Source organism: Lynx rufus, unplaced genomic scaffold (assembly GCF_022079265.1).
Source record: "Lynx rufus isolate CCGP_SWC_20201006 ecotype Redwood Valley unplaced genomic scaffold, mLynRuf1.p SCAF_6, whole genome shotgun sequence".
NCBI classification, from domain to species: Eukaryota; Metazoa; Chordata; class Mammalia; order Carnivora; family Felidae; genus Lynx; species Lynx rufus.
The window spans coordinates 82,770,484-82,795,677 of record NW_025814878.1 but is presented as its reverse complement, the minus strand read 5'-3'; the positions used below and the strand labels follow the sequence as shown (position 1 = coordinate 82,795,677).

The 25,194-nt window shown below is 37.9% G+C and overlaps 1 protein-coding gene across 1 annotated transcript in view; it reads left to right on the top strand.

Annotated features, from left to right (window-relative positions):
• The window catches only part of COL19A1 (collagen type XIX alpha 1 chain), a 346,749-nt gene that overhangs the window by 240,554 nt on the left and 81,001 nt on the right, over nucleotides 1-25,194 (top strand). Inside the window, exons 17-18 of the mRNA XM_047102603.1 lie at nucleotides 2,572-2,625; nucleotides 24,296-24,346. Of these exons, the coding sequence (XP_046958559.1) occupies nucleotides 2,572-2,625; nucleotides 24,296-24,346 (105 nt within the window). The remainder of the gene's footprint in view (nucleotides 1-2,571; nucleotides 2,626-24,295; nucleotides 24,347-25,194) is intronic.

The window sequence follows — 25,194 nt, the reverse complement described above, 5'->3', positions numbered from 1 at the left end:
GACAGGTCAATGAAACTTAAGACTTAAGCTAAAGTCCTAGGTCCCAATATATTTAAGGCGCATTTAGCTCTATGGCTAAGAAAATGGGGCCTATGCTGCTTTGTAAAGAAATCTTTAAAAAGTATTCAAATCCGTATTAAGGTGTTCTAGAAACTCAAGCCTACAAATCACATTTAAACTGAAAATACTTGTCATCTGAAGTTATCTCCTACACACAATATGTTCCAGTAATTTAACATCCCTGAAAAATATTTTACCTGCACATCCACTCTTAGCAAGGATGCGAGAACAAAAGCAGGCTTCCCCTGCACTCTTCCAGCATGCACATCAGTGCACTCTGACGATTGCAAGGCTGACTTGAATGATCACATAAACCCGCAGTGATATGCAAGAATTTGGATGCTTGCCCGTGCCATACTGAATCATGACTGTTTTCACTCCTCATCCTAAGACATGCCAATGTTATCTAACAATATCTGACATTTGGTTTGCCTTAACCATTAACTCTGTGATAAAAGTTGATCAATAGTCAGCCTCATTTTCCCTACTTCCTGCCCCGATCAATATACATGTCTCCTTTAACGAAAGGAGAATGCACACAGAAGTTGATCCTATGGTTTTAACTTACCTCAACCTGAAAGAAAGAACCAATCACCCACTTCGATGCCATTGATTTTGTTTCTTTGTGCCCCTGTGAATAAATAAATTACAGTGCTTCCACTTTCTAAGTAAACTTTTTATCATTGATTAGTCCTCAGGGTCTAATTGACTTACATTTACTAAAAGACCCAATATATTGATTTTCAGAATGTGTAAACTACAAGACCAGAAAATAAGGTGTACATGTGTAAACTTTTATTAAGTATACAGACAATTAAATTATATATTCATTCCAATGTTACAAGTCCCTAAAGGAGCGCCCAGGTTCAGATCTCTGAAACAGAAACGTGAAACAGAAACATGAAAACACCACTAATTATATTTCTGTTTTTAATACAATTTTTAAAAATATGTTCCATAGACTTTAGCTGGGATTGTTTATAAAAACAGCTATTTTTATAGGAACTCCTGATGCTGTGACTTTAACTCACCTTCAACAGCAGTGCAAGCATTTCCTGTCCAGTCACAGTGTGGTTTATGCTTACCTCCCAAAACTTACTCTGCTGGTCTGGCATTGGACTTCCTACCCCACTCCAATCCTAAATGAAAACCAGAGAGAGAAAGCTACTTTGCCTGGCACTTTCAAGGCAAGAAAATTAGTGAATGAAATGGGCCTTTAGTGTTTATGTTTACAATTCTTTCCCCTCCCTTCCAAAATTGAAAGACTAACCCAAAACTTTTACTTTTTCAGTAGCAACAAGTCTTAATGTTTATTAATATGCTACCAATATGATAATAAAATAATCAGGAAAAATGAAATAGAGTGGACATATTTATCAAACATGCTCAGAAATGCTTCTTGTTCAAAATGTATGCTCGAATACCTAAGCTTACCTCCTTCTATTAGAAAGGGGAATAAACTTTAAATTTATAAAAAGTAACTAACTGCCCTTTAAGTGATATTAGGTACACAGTTACCTATAGATGTTAGCCCAATCTTATTTTTCTAACTCTTGAAACTGGAATTTAGCTGGTTGTGAACTTGGGAAAGTTAACATTCCATTATGATAATGACTAGTAAGCAAGGGGTCTTTATTTTAGTTTACTTAAAAAAATAGCTTAACCATCCAAAGGGAGGAAAAGAGCATGTTAATGTGCTTTATACACTACATAGGATTATGGTATGGCTTAGGGTAGTGCTTTTCATACTTTAGCAAACATAAGAATGACCTGAAATGGTTTTAAAATGCAAGTTCATGGCTTCTTTCCCCAGAGATTCTAAGCCAGTAAATTAAGATGGAGCTCCAGAATACGCAGCTGTAACACCCGATCTCACCCTCAGGTCACTGCTATAAAATTACAATTCAGAGGGGCACCTGGGTGGTTCAGTCTGACTTTGGCTCAGGTCATGATCTCACAGTTCGTGGGTTCAAGCCCCGCGTCAGGCTCTGTACTGACAGCCCAGAGTCTGGAGCATGCTTCCGATTCCGATTTTCCCTCTCTCTTTGTCTCTCTCCCGCTCTCTCACTCTCTCTATCTCAAAAATAAACATTAAAAAAATTTTTTTAATTACAATTCAGACCATTCTTTGAGGAACACCAATTTAAGATGAAAAATGCAGGTTTTATTGCATCTGAAACCATAGAACCATCAAATAAAATGCCAATCTTAGACCATCCTTCAGATAGTTTATATTACTTGACAAGAGTAATAATAAGGTAGGCAAGCCTTTAAAGGACTGCTAATAAGTTAAGGTTTATTCATTCCAAGCACTACTTTTCTCATCTTGGTCATTAAGATTTGGCCCGTTGCTTTTAGATTTTGTTGATGTTTAAAGGTGATGTGGACTTGAAATTATTTTTTAACTTTCAGTTGATTTTTACTATCTTTAAAGTTGCCATTTAATAATGTCTTATCTTAAAATACAAAGGAATCACAGGTATTTATTAACTGTTTCTCTTTGATTTCCAGGGAAGACGAGGAAAAACAGGTCCTCCAGGAAAACCAGGCCCCCCAGGACCGCCTGTGAGTAAACAGTAGGATGACTGTTCCTTAGGAGAGCCCTTATTTATCTGCAGGTTATTTTACTCCCCTGTAGCCAATTTCTATCTTTCTACTGTTTAAAATGGTTATCCTCCTTACACCTCCCACCACCACACAAAGCATGAGGTAAGGAAGGCTAGTAACTGTACACCTCACCTACTTCTTTATTACATGGACAGGAACAATTGTACTGCATGCATGAGCACCCTAAGGCAAGTCTTCAAGCAGATGAATCCTGATTGGAATCTACCTACCTCCATCCCCTCAATTTCTTAACATCCAGGCTGGTAGTAACTTAGATATCTGGGGAAGCATGTCCTCTTTTCTTGATACAGCTGTTTTATTAGTAGAATTTTGTGGAACGCTGTTGCAGAAGAAAGCTATAAAGATCTTCAAGCCAATTAGCGGATATTTTTCTTTATCACAAACCTCTAGAAATTGTATTCCATTCCTTGTGGTTCTGCCAACTCTTCAACCCATTACAGTCTGATTTGTGTCCAAGCTACTCCACGGACACTCTCTATAGTCACCAATAATCTCTGAAGCATGAGATTCCCTGGGTGCTTACCAGACTTCATCTTATTTCACTGCTATACAGGAATTTACACTTGTGACTGCTGTCTTCTTGAAACTCCCGTTCTCTTGGTTTAGTGATGTTGACTTTTTTTCTCCTACCTCTCAGGCCATCCTCTTTTGTCTCCTTCATTAACTATGTACCCTCCTCTCCTATCTGTATGTTGCATGTGTTAAAGATTTCCAGTTTTTTATTTCAACCCAGACATTCCTCTTGAGTTCCAGGCTCATACATTCCAACCTGCTCGGTATCTCCACTTGGAGGTCTCCTATGTATTACAAAAGTAGGGTGTCCCAAACTAAACTCTAGAAATAATTTTTTTTCTCTCTCTCTCATCCTCCATATCCAAATCATGTCAATTCTATATACCAGTAGCTCATGAATCCATTTCCTCTTCTCTTTCCTCATTGCCACTGCCTTAGTTTAGGACCCCGTCAGTTTGTATGTGTATTTTTGTAACCATCTCAGAGTGGGGGCTCTTTGCCTCTACCTTCTACAAGTGGAGTAATATTGGTAAATGAGGAGTCAGACTGTGTAACTCTTTGGCTTGAAATTCTAACAGCTTCTTTCTCCTTCTAGATAGATTCTGCATCTTCTGCATATCATTCTGGGTCCTTCTTAGTTTGCCCTTTACCTCTCTTTGCCTGTCCCCCTATGCCTTTCCTTCATTTTAACCACTGTGTAATCTTTCCTTACTATCTCACAAATGCTGTCCTTTGTGCAGGTTCTCCTGGAGGCTTAAGTAAGCTTCCCTCTGTCTTCATGACTCATGTCAACATCAGCTTTCCTGCATGGCCTTTGTCAGTGCTCTCATTATGTGAAGAGTCCTTTCCACAATCCTTGTAATCTTATACCTCCCGCTCTCATGTAGAACATGGCACATTGCTTCCTACTGTTGTTTTCTTTGTCTGCCTGCTGCACTGCAGGTTTTTTGAACTTCTGTTTTATCACCACTGCCTAGCACAGTTTCTGTCATGTAGCATGTGATTATTAATTATTATTAATTATTTAATGAATGAGTAAACAAATAGATATATTTTGTAGGTAAGAAAAAAACCCAGGATGGAAGTGGCTTTTTAAGGACCAGAACCACCCTTCACCACCACTAAAGGGCTCCAGACCTAGCACCTTAGGAATTTCCTAGGATGTGGTCATGTGCCAAAAAATGCACATGATTGCTGTCTTGTCATGGATTTCATTTTGTTCACTTTAGCCATTCAAGTGAACTGTTCTATAAGCAATATACTGGTGTTGCTGATTATAAAAGCAAGTTGGGAGGGTGGGGAATGGGAAGAGGCATAAATTGGGAGCCTGCAATCCATCCTTTAAAGGAATTAGCTTTGTTGATTTATATTCCAAATTTTCTGGCAAAACAGAGAACGCATTGTGAGATTTGCAATAATTGTTTTGTGCTATGAAGAAGAAAAGCTGGTGAACGCTAACAGGCAAGATTAGACCTTCATGTAGCTTTGTCAACATATGATACTGCTTTTAAAACGGGATAATTGTTGTCTCAAAGAAGGAATTTGAATGATGAAGGCTTTTGTGACAAGCCTGCCAACTGTCTAGGAAGGAAGATTACCCCAAGTCATGGAATGAGTTCTCAACTACAGATCAACCAAGTTTACTAAAGAATTTAGAAGATTAAGAAATATGTGACTTTATGAAAGAATTTTTAATATTCAATTTCACCAGTTTTAGTTTATTGCCAGAGTGGGGAAGAGAGGTACTTCTTTTATTTCAAGTTTTGGATTTAGAATTTAAACTCAGCTATGAGTCCGATACGGTGTTTGTTAAATCCTGAGTACACAGCTATTTAAAAGAAAAGTAGCTTATTATCTTTTGTAATATAACAAAATACTGATTATTATAAAATACTGCAATATACCAAGTACAAAAATAAAGAGAAAATCTATGTAAAAAAGAAAAGGTTTTTATTTATAGATCAGCTTTTGTTTTAAAAGAAAAAGTATAACATGGCTTATTTTCTGTTTAAGAAAGTTGGTTTATGGAAATTCTCTGTCTTTTTGATTCTGGGATAACTCCTCCAGTTGACTAGAATATCTTTTCTCTAATGCAAGTATTATCAAAACCTTACTTTGGGGTACAGTTTGTTTCACCTTTTGGATTTTTTGGAGTTGTTCAGATGGTAGGTTGAATGCGTAACCTGCACACCAGCACGCTGCGGAAACTCTCGTAAGGCACCTACTCACACTTCCAGGACTTAGCCAAGGACAGCATTGAATAGGAAGGTAAAATAATAGGATCCCGACATCTTTCAATGCTACCTTCATAGCATAGAGCAGATTTCAGCAAGAGGGCTGTTGTTTCCCAAGTGGTTAGAAATGAACAGAGTTCTTCAAAAGCAGTCCTTTCAAGATTATATTAATTCATATCTTAAGAAAATGAGCTTACGAAAAAAGCAACCTGCCCCTAATTTTCATTGTTTCACAAATTCACAAACATTTATTTAAGGCCTCCCATGTACCCAGTACTCTGTTCAGAGCTGGGCTTGCAAATAGCAATACTATATTGTCCTTGCCTTCTGGGGATTCAAGTTTAGTTTACAGAAATGTGAACAAAGGGAAAGAATTAGAAAAGATAATGGTCGAGATGGTTTCCTTCAGGAATTGACAACTGGAGCATAAAAATCGGGCCTTAAAAAAAGAAGGAATTCCTGCCAGTTACGACATGAATGAACTTGAAGGACATTATGCTAAGTGAAATAAGCCAGTCACAGAAGGACAAAGACTGCATGATTCCACTTATATAACAGACTTAAAATGGCCAAACTCAGAGAAGCAGAGAACACAACAGTGGTTGCCGGGGGCTGGGGGAAATGAGAGTTGTTATTCAATGGGTATAAAGTTTCAGTTTTGCAAGATGAATAAGTTCTAGAGATCTGCTGTACAGCATCGTGCCTGTAGAGTATTGCGCACAGTATTGCACATTGAGAAGTTTGTCAAGAGCGTAGATCTCATGGTCGGTGTTCTTAACCACAAAACTACAACAACAACAATAACAACAACAACAACAAAAACTACCTAAGGGACACAAGGAAACTCTGGGAAGTGTTGATATATTGATTACCTCAATTGTGGTGATAGTATCACAGGTGTTTTAATTTGTCCAAACTCATTAAATTGTATACATTAACTATGTTCAGTTCTTGTATATCCATTATACCTCAATAAAACTGTTGAAAAAAGAAATGAAAAGGAATTATCCAGTAAAACAAATAGAGGGGAAGGAGAGAGCAAACTGAGTATTGCTGAAAGAGGAAATCAGCCTGAGCAAAAGCACAGAGCACTGCAGCTCTGGGCAGCGAGGCAAGGCAGGCAGCCCACACACTTCTGAGACCCAGTGCACTAGGCCAGCACTGGCAAGTCAGGCCCTGGCAGGGTCCTGGTGAACCAAGCTATGAAAATTTGTGAAGACTTCTAAGTGGGGAATCCCGTGGCCAGATTTCATTGATAAGGTCCCTTCCGAGGCGGCATGGTGGGCTTGGGTTGTTGAGAGGACACAGGATTCACTGTGGCTATCATAGTATTTACTGTTTTTAAATTATCAGCAGAATATTTTTTTAAATCTCTGTTAGAATGCCCCATGGAGCTATTTGTTTTTTATTACAAGTTATATATAGCTTGAGAGATGTCCCCATTTATTTATGGACATATTTAGATCAAGATGTTGTTGTTTTTCATTTATTTGTCTTTAACAGCATTGTACCCTATGTGAAATGAGCCCTACTTCACAGCAGGAAGGAAGGTAATAAGAGAAAGAAGGAAAGGTTGGTCAAGACTAAAATCTTTCTAATTGAGATTGGGAGATGGTGTATGACTCACCCTAGTGGCTTGAACGTGAGGTTCCTAAAGCACATGTTAGAATTTCTCATGACAATATGAAATATTTTTAAAATATTAATTTTATCTCTCTTATCAACAATAATCAAACACTATGTAATATCCCTCAAGTGAGTGCATAGTATGTAATTTTAGCATATATGTTGGAGCAATTAGCCTTTAGAAAAGTTAGGCAGGAAAAACTATTCTCCTCAGTGTGATTGTCTAAAAAGAACCATGGAGGCATGGATCCTTTGATAACAAGCATACTTTGCTCAGTTTCTTCAAGAAAATGTTTTTCCCTTCGGGGTTTTAGAGATGTTCCCGAAATCAAAGATAATGTTGGTATTTAAAGGAATGTCAATGAAGATTTAAAAAAAATAGAACTGAGAGAAATCTCTAATGGCTCGAAGCAACTCAAATAATTAAAACATTTAACCAATCCTTCTACTTGCAATTTTTTGTTCTGAAGCCAAATTTGTATTTTCTCACTTTCTTAAGAAGCATTTGTACCAAAAAGATAAGTTGTTTGCAAAGAATAATTTCCCACAACTTTCCATTTAGCATATAAAGGACAACCATTTTCCCCCTCGGAGAGTGTATTTCCTAGGGAGAAAAAAATGTAATAATGGAATATTTACTAAAAGTAGATCTATTGAACTACTGTTATTAAATTGTGTTTATGAATTGGTGTTTCATCGAAGTCATATATATTGCTCCAATTTAGTTCCCCATATTTAAAGTAATTTTTACTCTCTTTGGGGAAGATTTAGTTGAAATTTACACACATGTAATCTGCGTATAAGATTATTCTTAATAAAAATGCTTGTCATTGAGGAGCAACTAAACTGGATAACAGAGCTAGCCACAAGATGAACATATTTTTTGTAAAATATTAGTCCAATTTCCTGTTAACAGGCAGAGCTGATCTTACCTATGCAAAGGAAAAAGTTCTCAAATTCCCACAAGTAACTTCCACCATCTTGTTTTCAATGACTACTCTTCATTGGAGGCAAACCATTAAGTAAAGATGTCTTGGATTGATAATACCTGCAAATACACTATGCTTGAGAGCAGTTTTTCAGAGAAGAAGCTTGAGAGCATTAAGTATCTCCCAGAGAAGGAAATAACACTAACTCCTGAGGAAACAGGTTCAAAAGAGAGGGATGGATCAGGAGAGTTTATTATAGCACTTGCTCTGCAGTAGGTACCCCATTGCCAATGCCTTATGTAATCCTCGCAACTATGGTGAGATGCAGAAACTTTCCCATTTTATAATAGGATAAAGGATGCTTAGAAATATCCAGTAATGTGCCCAAGATCACACAAGCCTAAGTTGGGGAGCCAGAAGTGAAACCCAGGAGCTGTTCTCTAAACCCACCTTTATTTTACTAGATCACAGGTGTGAAAGACAAGCTTCTAGTTTACAATTTGACTAGGATCAGCCTTACTTAAACATTATACACAGAACATGGTTTGATTTTCTTATGGTAATTCACAGCACTGCAGTGCCTCAGAACAGCAGGATAGTGTAAGAAGATAGTGAGGAACCCAGCCCTTCACACTAGTGTCCTCAGGCAATTCACTTAACATTTCCTTGTCTCAGTTTCCTTTTCTGTAAATTTGAAATGATTGCACCTGCCTCATCAACTTCTCGCAGCTGCTGGGAGAAAGAAAAGCAGTGCCATGTATGTGAAGATCTTTCTTGTAAATGAAAAGCTCTAACTATGTAACTGAGATACATTCCTATTATTCTGACCATCCATTCACACATATAGTATTGTAGACAGCAGAGATTATCTTGGATCTGTAATTGAACCAACACATTTTTCCTTTTTACAAATTTCCCAAAATCCAGTTAACAAAAATGTGAATTTCTTTCATTGACTTGCTAAAGTAAAATATCCGTGCTCTACATACATATGGAATGCTTATTCTGTATATGTAAATCTACTCATGAAGAGATAGATATGAAAGTTACTCAGAGTCAGGTAATAATAACAACAGGGTCTAAGTATTCAGTGGTGTTTTTTTCCCCTCTGATTTACAGCCTCTTCCTTGCTTGTGGGACTAGTTCATCCATGATCTGAGCTGTTGCATTTTATGAGTCGTGATGTTCTCTAAGTCTCAATTACTATCCTTAACACTCTAATAAAAATTTCTCTTATTCTTTAAAGCAAGTTATCTGCGTAGCATAAGCAATGGAAAATAGTGGCCTGTGTTATGATAATGAGACTTGGAAAGTCGCAAGACTTGAAATGCCTTCATTTATTCAAAGTATTCTGGTTTTTAGTTCCTTTAGAAAAGAGAGGAAAGCAGCTGGAAATGAGGCGGAGCAGGAGGGAAAGCAGGAGAATTTAACTAATGAGCCATTAAAGGAAGTATGTATTAGCCCACCCATTTGACATTAACTTTGCTTCTCATTCATCATCACTGTAAAAGTGTTTATTAAAAACCACATTAATTTTAAAATGTGTTATTATTTCTTTCTGTTACAGGCAGGGCTCTTCATTCCCTTTCTTTTTTTTCTGGCATTGTTTTTGTGCATTGTTTCATTATTGCAGTATGAGAATTGAGCAGTGGGCTCAAATGTGTCACATTTCAGTGCATAGCAATTTATGTTGAAAACAGAAATTCAAGGAATTTGTAACGTGGGGCAGCAGCTCCCTCTACTGTTTCCGCTGGAAAAACTGTAAGCAAAGAAAGGCACTTCATAGCTCTTAAAGGATGTCCAAGCTATGGAATTTTTTGTTTGAGGCTTTAATATAAAGCTACATAATTTTCAAAATTATTTTAAGATTTTTTTTGCAATTTATGCTTATCCTATACTTTAAATACAAATGCTATTTTATCCACCGTCACTTTCAATATGAACTTGACACTCCTGAGGTGAAAACCCTTAGCTCATGGATACCTAAAATGTCCATCTGTTGTAAAATGCTGATAAAACTCTACAGTGATCATTTTGTGGGAGCTGACTCCAATGAAATTCATGCTTCTTTTCTAAAACAACAATATGATTTAAAACAAATACAACCCATGTTGTTTCTGTTTTAGTTTTAACTTCAGTGTAGAAGAACTTATTTTACCTTGAAAGCATGGGTCATTGCATGGTTTGAAGGTTATGATTATACTGCCTTATACAGAGTTAGAAGGGTAAATTAGGGTATAATATTGAATTCATTTACTCAACAAATACTTACTGATCATCTATCACATGTGAGTCACTATTATAAACATTGAGCATACAGTAGTTTAAAAAAAATACATAGTGGGGTGCCTGGGTGGCTCAGTTGGTTAAGCATCCGACTTCAGCTCAGGTCATGATCTTGTAGTTCATGAGTTTGAGTCCCACATCCGGCTCTGTGCTGACAGCTCAGAGCCTGGACACAGAGCCTGGAGCCTCCTTCGGATTCTGTCCCCACTCTCCGCCCCTCCCCCGCTCACGCCTTGTCTGTCTCTCTCTCAAAAATAAATAAACATTTAAAAAATTTTTTTCAAATAAAAAATACATAGCAACAAACTAACAAGCTGCAGACAAGCTCTCCCTTCAGTAACTTACACTCTGTTGTGTGTTGAGGGTAGTTATGGTTAATAAGCAAGTCAACAGACAAAAACATTTCAGTTTAGCATGAGGTGATACAGGGGAACAAACTGGGCAATATGAGAGTGATTGGGGAGAAAGTTGTTACTCTAGTTAAAATGGTCAAGATGGCATCTCTGAGCATTTAGATGATGTTACTTGAGAAGAAGCATCCCATTTGAGGGTCAGAGCAAGAGCTAACCAACTAGAAAGATCAGGAATTCAAACGTGGGAAAGAGCTTGATGTATTTAATAATCATAGAAGAGCTAAGAGAAAAATAGTGCCAGAAAAGGTTTTGGAGCTGAATGGCTTTTAACATGTAGGGCCTTATGAGGGTGGAAGCAGGTGTGTGGGATGGGGGTAGTAATGAGTGGCAAGGAAAATAGCCAGTCACATCTCACTTTTGTAAGTCTTGGGATGGCATTTTTATCTGAGGTGATTAGATTTTTTTTTTTTTTGGATCTGATAAAATTACTTTTTCTACTGATAATTCTAGAGGTAACATCATTTTTAGCACATCATTTTTAGTCTTTGCATAGCCTGGGAATAGAGTTGTTTGCTGAGAGAAAAGAAGAAAACTGACCAACTTCACATTAGCCCATTTAATTTCAATCTTGCCTGAATCCAGTAGATACCATGTCTTTCATTAAAGATGGAGACTCTCTTCACATTTAAGTCAGTCTTTCTTTTTCTCCACAACTAGACCTGATGCTTCTTTTGTGCTAGCTTTTGGGTTGGGTCAGATGAGTAATCACAGCAATGAAAATATATGCCCTCAAAACACCATGATCCTAATGGCTTTCTGCACCTGTACCCCATTATCCATCACTACCCCCAATTTTTAAATCTTCCATCTCCAACTTTATCAACTGTGTCCCAAGAACTCAAAGTACAAAGTTATTGTTTCCAGCATATAGCAAGGCACACCTCTAAAACATATTAGTACCCCAAATTCTGGACTACTGAATAAAGTGGGTGACAAGAACTGTCTGATTTAAAACATTTAATTTCTGGCTAAAACACCCTATATGTGACTATGTACATTTTGAGGCTCATCATGTCTAAATGGGAATCCAGTTCATATTCTTAACATCCCTTTAAAAAACCTTGAACTGATCAGGGTTTTATCATATGTCTCAGTTTTCCTTTCAGCAAAGAACCTAAGTCTCTTTGGTCTATTAAATGGCTAAAGGCCATGTACTATAATGATAATCTCTTCAGAGAAAATGAACCTAACCATTTATTTGAGTCAATGGGAATAGTAATTTCACTTCTTAATAAAAATAAGATGACTTCCTCAGATTTAAAAATAAAGACACATAAGACTTATAAAATAGAGACAGACATGGCCAGTTAATCATTTTCATTACCACTTGTCCCCCACTGGGGTCATGGTCCCAGACAAAACAGCTGTTGCCACATTGCTAAAATTCCAGTATCACCTTGTGTGGCCACAGATTACATAGACTTGCATGTGAGGCAGCTGGGGGTTTCAGGTTGAGAATTTGAAAACTAGCACTTGGGCTCAATTGCACAATTACTTCTCTTTTTCTGTCCATATGAACAGCAGCAATAGGACAGTATTAGCCACTTTCTGACTTCCTAAGTTTTTTTTACTAATGACACCTACACTCTGGAGGAAAAGGATTTTACCTTCTTATAGCCACTGACTTCTCTCGTCTTGGATCATGTTATTGAACCAACTATTAAGGCTTCTGAATTGACAGGCATTATGTATTGCAATGATGGGACAAAATATGTGATATCCTTGATATATGGTCACTAAAGTGGTTATTAGGTGGGCCAGTACATAGATTAAGCACCATTTCTTTGTGGTAGATAAACGCTAAGGTTTTAATAAATCTGATTGTCTGTTGAGAGAGATTCAGAATGGGAGACTTGTTTCCTGAATAATCTTACAGTTTGTATTTGATGATATCATTTCCAAAATCATCTCTGTAAAGTATTTAATTTTACCACTGTATGACTCTGTGAGGTAGGCAAGAAAAGATTATCTCCATTTTAACCATAAGAAAACTCTAGGTCTTGAGAAATAGGGGCTTACCTAACTCCATGCAGTCAGTTTTCTCTGCACAGCTACTACTAGTAGAAAACTGTTTGGATCAAAAGTGATTAGAGAAGCAACAAATTTTCATTATTTATCTGGGGGATCTGAAACATGGAAGGAAATATTATAGAAAATTAGACTTGAAGGGCCTTCAGCTATATCTGTAATTTCATTAAAAAGTAAAAAGATCTGAAGCAAATACAGCAAATGGTTAGGATCTAACAACATTGGATTGTGGATTCATGTTATTTTCTATACTTTTCAGCATGCTTGAAATATCCCAAATTTATTGTAGGAAACAGGAAAAACATCCTACGGGCTAGGTTAATGTCAGGGTAATATCACCAATAACTTCCCTGGCGTAAAGTGTCAGCATCTTCTCTTTTGCCTGAAATCCTTTGGAGGGGCTATTTTAAAAATAAAATCATTAAGTATTTTTTTCTAGAATTTAACTGAATGTACCCTTTGTAACCATGGTATTCAGTTAAGCCAAAAATCATCATTTGCAGATTTATCATTACTACAACCTATAGATCAGAGAGAATCCTTGATGTCACACATTCGAGTTGAAATTGGAGACTATAATCACACCAAAATGGAACCTACAGATTGTTCATTTTGCTTCTTGCCAGTCTGTCCAGAATGTCCCCAACTATTCAGATTTTGCACGAGCTCTCGGCCGCTGTGTAACTTGGCAGTGTATAAGCCAGTGCCATCAGCCTGGTTATCTTAAGTCCCAAGCAGTTTGCCTGGAAATCACATTTTCTCTGCACAGGAAGTGTTGTCATTCTACCAGCATTTTTAAAGAGAGTAAATGTTATCACTTTATTACAGTAAACGAAAGCTCAAAGCATTGATAGGTGCAGGCTGTGTAAGCCAGATTCCCTTCTGGTTTAGGGGCTTATGGGGAGATTCCCGAGGTCACACAAGGGGGTGGAGGCACAACTTGTTCTCCAAGTATGGTTTTTGTTGGTGGTGAGCTTTGGGGGACGCCACTGGATATAAGTAATTTGTTTCACACACCTCCATTCTTACTAGTTTTCATACCCCTGTGGTTTTTATCACCTTGTGCTGGGTCAGTGATGTTGTTCCTGTGGGTGGCAAGCCACTCTCAAGATTCCTGCTGCTCCTGATATTGCAGGGAGCTGACAAATGATATTTTTCCTTTTGCAGGACATACTGCAGAGAGATGAGTATGAAACATTTTATGGATGGATAAGCAGAATAGCAGTGTTAGGGGAGGAATCATTATTTTTCTAACCATTATGCTACAGAAATCAGTCAAAAATGTCCCAGATTATCAACAATGCAGCGGGTTTTATACCAATTAGATTGATTTGTTTCACTGTATCAGGAAAAATAAGCTCCTTGGAAAACGATTTTTGTCTCCCTTGGAAAATAAAGTGTTAAAAACTTATGAGCTTCATAGCATAATTTAGAAAATCTGCTTTTATGAAATGGGTTAATTATACCCATTGAGCGCATTCACTGTCACAGTCTCACCCTCCCACTCTTGTTCCAAAATGACAAGTAAAACCAGGGACTGTGCAGTTTTGGAAAACAATCAGGTCACATATTGAGTATTTTGCTTATTCATACAACCATAAACTGCCTATGCTTGAGTTCCCTCAATTACACAGCTCAGTATGCAGGCCAGAAGAGACAAGCCCAGCTCAAGTGAGCACTTCCTGGAATACACAGAGGAATGAGTTTGAAAAATGTCCAAAGTGGCAGATGTGAAAAATTCCCATTCAAGATCCAGAAGCTGCTTTTGCTGCAATTCCTCACCTGTTATTCGCACTGTGTCTGAACTTCTGAACCAGGGATGCTGGCAATATCTTGGATTGAGACACTTAAAAGCTATTGATCTTTCAAAGTATGGTGCAGGTATATGCCACTGTGGTGGGGGAAACTGGCTGAGGCAAGAGAAGATCATGGATCACAGTGTTGCTCAGAATTTCCAGAGATTCACCAAGAATGAATGTGTGGCTGCTGGCTTCTAACAGAAGTGTTACTTTTGTTAGAGGAGGTCCCCAAAAGATGTCCTTGATGAAGTGAATTGTTGTGTCACTTAAATCCTTTAGATTTTGAGAATGCTAATACACAGATTTCTCTTCCACAACAAATACAATAGCGCTATTGTTGTTTTATTTGAAGGCTATTTCATTTTCTCTACTAAGTGTGACAACTTTCCATGACTGTTCTTCAGTGCAATTTCACGCTCATAAGAATTTCAGCCTCCCAAGCAGTATTACTCTCCTGGTTGGTCTTTTTCCACTAATTACAATCATTTTTTTATTTTTCCTTTTCTTCTATCGTCTCATAAATACTAGGACTCTTTACCCCTCATTTGGTGTCATTTGAATTTCAAAACTTATTTAAGGGGTGCCTGGATGACTCAGTCCCTTAAGTTTCCGACTTGATTTCAGCTCAGGTCATGATCTTATCATTCTTGAGATCGACCCCAAGTCCCTGTCAGGCTCTGGGCTGACAGCACAGAGCCTGCTTGGGACTCTCTCTCTCCCTCTGTCTCTGCCCCTCCTCTGCTCGTACTTCCACTCTCCTAAAATAAATAAATAAACGTTTTTAAAAAGTTATTTAAGATGCTGATCACCATTGCCAACTCCCCCCCCCCCCCCAGAAATCATCCTCTCTTTCTCTCTCTCTAATCTAAGCCCTCCATGATTTTAACATTTCTTGTGTCTACATGTGGTTCCTCTCTCTTCTCCTTATGCTTCTTCCAGTCTGGTCACTTTCCTCTTGATCTCTTCTTGGCATCCAAATCTTAGAAAATATGTGTCTACACCATGTCTCATAGCTCTGTTTGTCTGTTTGCTTGGCCCTTACTGATTCTGTATCTCATTAAGAGATTCTGTGATGTTTTATCATTGAATTCCCTACTTGATTCTTTTTTTTTTTTTTTTTTTAATTTTTTTTTTCAACGTTTATTTATTTTTGGGACAGAGAGAGACAGAGCATGAACGGGGGAGGGGCAGAGAGAGAGGGAGACACAGAATCGGAAACAGGCTCCAGGCTCTGAGCCATCAGCCCAGAGCCCGACGCGGGGCTCGAACCCACGGACCGCGAGATCGTGACCTGGCTGAAGTCGGACGCTTAACCGACTGCGCCACCCAGGCGCCCCCCTACTTGATTCTTTTAACCAGCTTTAAGACAATTGATATTTTATTTTCCTATCTGGCATCCCTCTCACTGTGAAGCAGATAAAGGAAAGAGTTAAAATTTCAAAGCTATGAGGTCAGGCTGACTTGGAGTCTAGCTCTCATCAACTAGGTGTGTGACCTTGGGTAAGAAAGTTAATGTTTTGTATATGTAAAATAAAGATAACGCCTACCTCATTGGATTGTTGTAAGAACAAAATGCAATTATATATGCCCCAGATACACAGTTACTATCAAAGCATAACTATATTTACTTATTAATATTATTATCATTAGTTCATTTTATCTTTCTCTGCTTATTATTTTCATCTTTCTTTCCCTGGATTTCGCCCAGCTGCTACCATTTCTGAAGTGAAAGTGTTGATACCTTCCCCAATTCATGCATTATCATTCTCATATAACATTTTTTTCTATCTGCTTTGCTCCTCTCCTGTTTTTCTCTGTTCAGGTCTTTACAGAGTAAACTTCATTTAAGAATGTTAATCTAAGTATATTCATTGGCATATTCATCATCCAAAAAAAAAAAAAAAACTCAGTATATTCAATATTCAGTGTGGATGAAAACATCTATTTCAGGATGAGGGCACTTTCAATTTCATGATTGTGTCTTTGTGTATTGGCCAAACAAATGAAATATGTCCTGCTTAGCTTGAAACCAGAGTTTTACCTGAGCTTATTCTCACTGAGTCCTCGCCTCTTACAGTCAAAGTTAATACTAAGACTTAATTCAAAAGAAGTAACTCCATTTCTCAGAACCATGTGCCAGAAACCAAGAGGCCTGGGCTGATGGTGGTATAAACAAAGAATTGGCCTTCGAGATTCTCATCCTCTCTCTTCTGTCTCCCTTTGTCTTTTGGCGCTATCTTCTCCTGTCCCTACTCCCCACGTACCATCCCTTTACTCCTCCCCTTCTCTGCCCCATTCAACTTGCTCTCAAGAAATATTTAATAAATGATTCATAAGAATATATTAGAATGGAACAACTCTTAGACTTGGTTCTACCATTTGCTTATTGTGTGATATAGGGGAAAATCTCTGTTTTTTTCATCTTACGAAGAATATAATAATACCCACTTCAGTTATTATAAAAATCAAATAAGATAGTGTGTTTTGCAATCACATTACCCTGCCATCCAAGAAAATACATGAAAACAAATTTAAAATTACACAGAGTTGGGAGTGCCTGGATGGCTCAATCTGTTAAGCATCTGGCTGTGGGTTTCAGCTCAGGTCATGATCTCAAAAGTTTATGAGTTTGAACCCTGTGTCAGACTCTGTGCTGACAGTGCAGAGCCTGCTTGGGATCCTCTGTCTTCTTCTCTCTGCTCCTGCCCTGCTCATGATCTCTTTTTTTTTTTCTTTTTTCTTTTCTTTATTTATTTTTAATTTCTTTCTTTATTTCCCTGGATTTCTTTATTTATTTTTCTTTCTTTCTTTATTTTTAATTTATATCCAAATTAGTTAGCATAGAGTGCAACAATGATTTCAGGGTTAGACTCCTTAATGCCCCTTACCCATTTAGCCCATCCCCCCCTCCCACAACCCCTCCAGTAACCCTCTGTTTGTTCTCCATATTTAAGAGTCGTGCCCTGCTCAGAATCTCTTAATCTCTCTCTCTCAAAACAAATAAATACACTTTAAAAAAAGGAATTATACAAAGTTATATATATGAAGCATTAGTATTATATCTCCCAGGAACATTTGCATTTGAGCTGGTGATAAAACCAAACAAATAAATTAAACTTTCAGGGGCACCTGGGTGCTCAGTCAGTTAAGCATCCGACTTTGGCTCAGGTCATGATCTCATAGCATGTGAGTTCAAACCCTGTGTCAGGCTCTGCACTGACAGCTCAGAGCCTGGAGCCTGCTTCCTATTCAGTGTCTCCCTCTCTCTCTGTCCCTCCTCCACTCACACTCTGTCTCTGTCTCTCAAAAATAAATAAACATTAAAAAAATTTAATAAAATAAAATAAATCAAACTTTCTCTATGCAGTTTTAGGCATAAACCAGGAAGAAGGTGACATATTTTCACCAATAGGGGCTCCTCTCCAGGTCCTTGAATTTACCTACTACATACTGTCTGGCTATATTCCCATTGTAATCCTAAAAAGGAGAGCTTGAGATATCTATGTTGAAATGTAAATCTTCTCCTGGCTTCAGAAATCATTATTTTGTAGTTTGAGAGTTTTCGGCAATTTTGAGCCGTGGGGGCTGGGAGTGTTGATATCTACTTAGTCACTAAAAATTTGTAGCAGAAGCATAGCATTTTCAGAAAACTAATCCATTATAAAATTACAACCGTTTAACTTACATAATTAAATCCTGAGGGACAATGAAAAAAATTTCATTTAGACCAAATATTTAAGATAAAAAAAAGGTTCTATGTTTAAAAGAAAGAATTGATTTCCCAAATATTTTCTATCTAAAGAGTATTATTGATTTTTCTCTCAGAGTTAGGACACAACTTTCTATGTTGTAATTTTGCTCAAAAATCCATCCATAAGCTTTTTTCTACTTAACTAGAGCTCACTGCAGCTTTGTTTTCAATTATTTAGCCATATTCTTAGATTAATCTAAATCTGTTGGCCCTGTATTCTAGGAGTTTGGAAGCAGCAAGACTTCTAGTTTTGCTACCATTTCTGGCTGAAACCAAAACCAACAAGCAAGAAGTTAGCTTTCCCCTCAAATTTTTTTCTTGTAGAAATAACAATTCTTTTTTTTGTATCTTTCTAAAATTTTATTTGAGAAAGAAAGTGCATGCATGCCAGAGAAGGGGCAGAGGGAAGGGGAGAGAGAGAATCCTAAGCAGGCTCCAAACTCAGCATGGAGCCCAACATGGGGCTTAATTCCACGACCCTGGGATCATTACCTGAGCCAAAATCAAGTCAAGCACTCAACCGACTGAGCCACCCAGGCACCTCTCTTGTAGAAATAATAATTCTATTGAGTTCAGCAAACCTTTGTGGGGAGGGAAAGGTACTATGTACCACATCTCGAGTTATAATCAGATTAAAAAAAAGGTTAAAACTCCTTGTTTCATTCCAACTGGAAAGACAGTGTACCAAAGCCCACATAATCAGTGTAAATATGCTTTATATATACTAGGTTATATATTATATTATAGATGGAACTATATAAGAGAAAACCTTAGCTTTTCCAGCGACTACTATATATTGAAATATGCTTCATCTTACCGTTCATATGAATAACTTTAGGCTTCCTAATTATATTTTTTTAACCAAAGGAAAAATAATTACTGTTCTCTTCTTTTTCTACCAGCCATTAGAAACTGAAAATATTTCTTGAAAATTAGCCCAAATGACTTTCAATAACAAACCTTCAATCTGTTCTTACTGCAAAGCTATTTTTTAGCATGTTTTGAAGAGAGTTGACTAGTACATTTTACATCACAGAGGTTTTGGTATTTCAAAGGTTGCAACTGAAATTAATTGGAAACCCACAGGGCCAGAAGGCAGTTTTGTATAACCTGAAAATATGTATTTGTGAATCCTGAAAGGAGTCCTTAATAAGAGATTGAACAGCAATGGTGCATGGAGATAAGTGGCACCCAGATGGCTCAAGGAGGCTTAGTCAGCAGTTAGGAAAAACTAAGGGATGCTTTTAGAGAAAAGGAAAACAGGAAAATGGTTCAGAGAGGAAGATCGGAGAGGAGGTAGAGTAACTGTGGAATCATAGAGATTTTGATTCAGAATACTAGGGTGTGATAAAGCTGAATCAAAAGGTCTTAGCCCTGACTTGCATAGAGATCTTACACCAAAGACCAGGGAAGGGGACTGGGAGAGGGGCGGGGGAGGCGGCGGGGAGGCAAAAGTAGAGTTCTTTGACCTCTGTGTACTACATGAACTGAAAAGTGAAAGTACAGCCAAGACCAAGTCTGAAGAGTGTGGTTTTTAACACACTACTCTTCCTATCTTTTAAACTTTGGGAATCTGCAGCCAAAACTGAAATCTACAAAGAGGATGATAATACAAATAGCTCATCATTTTCACACCATGCATTTGATGACACTGGTTTCAGACATCATGATGTTTCATGATGCTTCTCTGTTTTCCACCTCTAGCAAGATTTTAGAAAACAAAACAAAACTCAATGGTATAAACGATTGCTGAGAGTATATACTCCCAAATTACCTGCAGCATCAATTCACTTCACACCAGGTATGGTTCTATGCAGTAGGAAACAACATCAGGATCTCTACCCATACCAGGTTTATGGACCTCTCAGATAATTACACATGAGCCCAGTTGGGTTCTGAACAAGTGTGTCTCCCTGGAATTCATGATCATTTTAAAGCTGCTCTGTAATTGTATACTCATCACATTAACCAAGATGTCCTATGTCTCCCAACCCAATACAGGCAGAGTGAAGCAGAGCTCCCTAAAAGACAGACAGACATCGTAAAGGCATGATTTCTGTATGTCTACATGTAGGCTACTATCACGAGCAAGATATTGGGACATTTTTTTCTTTCCATAATCCTTCAACTGTTTTTCCTAGTGGAGTTGCTTGTTAGCCAAGGCTTATGTGCCCTCCATAGCTAGCTTCCATTCTCCACTGGGCATGGGTCATCTAAGCAACTCCTTGATGAGTCCTCATAAATGCAAACCTCAGAGAAAGTGACCTCTCAAGTGGAGCATCTACTAACACCATGTGGTGCCGGGAGACCTGTCACTTACCACAAGTCTTTAACTTCTCCTTCCTCAGAGTTGATTGATAGTCTATAAGACTGACAGCTCTTACTAAACTTGGAAACACATGTCTTGTTGGATCTTCGCCAGCCATGCATTGTACCAGAATAGCAAATAGGAAAATAGCACATCTCTTGGGGATGTGGCTCCAGAACAGCCAGTTCCAAGACCCCACGGTCTACGTTGGTCTTCCAACAATAAACAGAGAGTTGCTCTCCACATTTATATACATAGTGTTTCTCTGTAGTCACTGTCCCCACACTGAGGTGGTTTCTTTTTGCCAGTTTCAGAACAACCCAGTGAGCCATTGCCACACTGACTGCAGTCAGGTCAGAGGTAGACTGCCTGAGGACTCTATACTGGAGTCTTCTTTCAGTCACCTCACAGTTTCTTTAGCCCTCAGGGAGAATTTGTGTAAAGTATTGCCTTCAGGGTAGACTGTTAACTGTAAATCTCTGTTACATTAAACCTGGAATCTGTGATACCCAGTGTATCCTCCTGACTAAAAGAACAAGAAAGAAAATGTCACCATAAATGCTCATCAGCAGATAAGGTAGTAGAGCCTAAAACTTTAGACTGACCCCATTTGGAGCACTACTTTGTGGATATGACATTTTATGGCAAGAATAGAACATATAAAATTGTGGAAGTAATTTTTATAGGTTTATTAATGCTGTGTATATCTGAATAATATTGTTCAAACTTTTCTATTGGCCAGAGTCTCTGTTCAGTGAGTTGTGCTCTTGATTTTGTTTTAAGAGGGAGGAGCAGTGCGGAGCCCTCCTGCCCTGCCCCTAGTGGTGTGCTCAACAGCAAGATCAGGATCCTGGATAAGGAATATTTTCTGGGTTTATGTAACACAGCTATACACTGTGAGGACATAACCAGTCTGTAAAAGATCAGACCTAATTCTCACCCATTTTTTTCTTTTCTTTTTTTTAATTTTTTGATGTTTATTTATCTTTGAGAGATAGAAAGAGAGTGAGTGGGAGAGGGACAGAGAGAGAGGGAGACAGAATCCAAAGCAGGCTCCAGGCTCTGAGCTGTCAGCACAGAGCCCAGTGAAAGGCTCAGACTTGTGAACCGCGAGATCATGACCTGAGCAGAAGCCAGACCCTTAACCCACTGGGCCACCCAGGTGCCCCTCACCCAATTTTTTCCATCCTGTTATTTTTACTATTCTCATCCATTCTTCTACCTGTTCTGTGCCATGTAACCCCTACCATGCTGTTCACTCTCCTGTTTATTTTTCCTTCCTTATTTTTGTCTTCCAGAGCCCCCTTTATGAAGTCCCCCACTTCTTATATCCTTTGACCACCCCCTCTCCCAACCTCTGCAAACAAAAATCAGATGCATTTTGAGTATAGCTGTGGGTTGAGAGGAATTGGGGGGAATATTTAGGCATAATATCCTATCATGGGTTGCAAGAATGTATCAAGATAGATGGGAGATGCAAAGAATAGTTAGAGGGGCCTCCTTCATCTACCTGGTGGGACTACATCTAAAGACAAAGTGCTTCTGTCTTCCCCTCCTGCCCTGATCACAGCGTGGGCTCACAAGAAGTGCTAAATACAAGTTCTGTTGATTTTTTTTTCAATTTCTGTATGTTAAGTAGAACGTAGAAGAGTGATCACCCATGTACTCTGGGGCACAGTTAACATGATTGAAAAAAATTACTACCAAAATTATTTTAGGCTGAGAGTCTGCTTTCAAGTTAAGATAGGAGAGTAGATGAGAACTGAGTTTGGGTCCAGCTGCCTATGTTAAATATTAGCCCTGCCACTTAGCAGTGGTGTGACCTTGGGCCAGTTAGCAATTTCTAACCCTCCATTTCTGTATCTGTGAATTGGAAATAATGATGGTAGTTACCTCTCAGTGTCACTGTAGGGATTAAATGAGTTAATGCATATAAAATGTCTGGTATAATGCCTGGCCCAGAGTAAATCCTGTATCAGTGTTTGCTATTCTTATTTGATTGATTCTTCTGCTCTATTTGAGAGACTGTATTATTCTGCTATATTTGGGATCGTTAATTATTAATACATTCAATGAGGATGAATGTGTATGAAGCTAAATTTACCCACCACATAACTGATTGGTGGGTATCTAATTGGCCATATTATCAACACACAATCAACATTCACCAAATGCCTACTATGCATATACCCATATGCTACCTGTTGATGCTACTACCTATGGTGTCTAACATTTCTCCTTGCCTCATTATGTAGCTGCAGAAGGATCAATGTGTAAAGAATCTCATGTTCCCTGATTTTCAGAATGAGTGTTTAGTTTGCATCTTCTAGGCTAGAAACTTTCTTACAACTCCCAACCCAATTTTCCCTTCCCTCATTACTTCATCTAACTGACCTAGAAAACACAAAGCTGGCTGATAGAAAAAGAACGTGAAAAAAATATAGTGCCATGAGAATTCTTTTCTGACATTAGCTCTGTTTTTATTTCAGCAAGGTAACAGCATCGTTTGTCTTTCCAATCATACTCAGCTCTGTTACTCGTGAGGCCTATTATTTTCTCAAGAGTTATATCAACCTGCTTGCAGACATCCATCATTACATCTTTGTGTCTTCTGTATTTAGTGACACAATACAAAGGTTCCACATTAGAAGAGATCTTCAGACACAAGCTGTTCATAAGGAATACCAGTCATAAATGTTAACTGATGTTAATTTTTTTAATATACTTAAGGTGTTACCTATATCAGTGAGTACAGCTAGTAATTGTTCCTTAAGATTTTCTTCAGTTTTCAAAGTTTTTAATTCCTTTTTAAAGAAAATAATTTTTGTATAACAGTGATGTTTGATTTGCTCACCCTTAATTTTTCTTTGTATTATCTTCTGAGGTAAAATGTAAAGAACTTTGCCTCTGAAATATTTTCTCTCCTCTGAGGAGTTTTCGAGGTCTAGATGAAATATGCAGCCTCTTTTCTGACATTGCTGACTCTCTCTTGGCTTGAACCACTTGATTTAAAATAATGCTAAGCTTTGTATTTTCTTATGGCTCTCTCTCCCCAAAATGTAATCCCTGAAAACTCAGAGACTCTTCTCTTTTTCTCTATCTGGAATTTTTAGGGACAGACAGATGTCTTCTTCCCTGTCTACCCAAAGCTCAGCATAGTGCTTGGTGAACATTCCGTGTCAGCTGAAAACCACAAGCATTTCAATATCTTAAGTCTGAGGTTTTTGAACAGACATCTTTTTCTGCCCTGAATGTCCATGTGCAGCCATTTTCACTCAACTAATTGAGACGAATAAAGTAATAGAAAAAATATTTTCCCCTATTTTCTAAGTTAACACATGGGCACACATTTCTATAATATATTGATCAAAGCCCTGTGAAAAGTGTCAAAAATAAACTGAAGCTACTACCTCTTCCCTGGAGGAGTTTTATGGGTGCGATATTTTTTAATAAAGAATGTGCTGATGGCTGACCTTCTGGTAAAATGTTACACGTTCCCACTTAGGACCCCTCTTTGGATTCATGCAGGATTTAACCTAGAGGTACCTTTAGAAACCTGAAAAGCTAATGCCCTTGTAATTCTCTATTAATTAGAATATTTGACTAAACATGCTCTTCCTTTTTTCTGAACTGGAAGATTCCGAGAATTCTTAGATACATTCTTTAAATTCACATTGTTCTGGTGTTTACATATTTATCTTTGATTTGTTTCTAATACAGGGACCTCCTGGAATACAAGGAGTACAACAGACTCTTGGATATCATAACAATGTATGTATGGCTTCTTTTTTTTCACATCTTATACACACAGAGATTTTATGTGATCATGTATTTGGAAAAAGAAAACATTAATTCCTAAGTGTTCAGACTTTGAAACATAATCGCATGTAGTTAATATCTTTCTGCACTGAAAGTATGTTTCAAAAAAAATGTATTTTACTCAGCATCTTTTTACAAAACCAGGATATTATTTTTATAAATTAAAAAAAAATACTTCAAAGTTTGCAAAACGTCATGCAAAAAACTAATGCAAAAACCATGTTTCACCATCTATACTGCCGTATGTCCAGTTTCTCTCGGGGTAGAAATAGATTGTTTGCTGCCTTGAAGCTTGAGGAGCACAGTAGGTGATGGATTTCTCATCAAAACCAATCACTGCTATGCTAAAACCTCAAGCAAACTTTACATACCATAGGCCAAGACTAGGAGTCTCCCACCTTTCAGGGAGGAGCCACTTTTAATGGGAGCCACTTCCCCCAAGGTTTTTAAATTGCAATCAAGATAGATGGAATATTGACCTGGTGGTACCTGAGTAGCAGAAGGTAAGACAGTTTTACTTTCTGTTTTCCAAGGAAACACAACGGAGGGGAAAAAAGTGGGTGCTGGCAATGACATAAGACCCAGAGACCTAAGTGAAACCATTGATTGACTCCTCATTTAATAATAAGTATTTGAGGTCTGATCACTCAGAGTGAGGCATTCTATTCACTGACTAGGATCCCTTCTAAACCTGATAGCTTATTGTTGATACTTCGTGGTGAATAATTGTGCCCCTATACAAAAACAAATTCAGGGATACCCCCCTTTCTGTCTCTCCTCTATGTTCTTGCTTTCCCTTT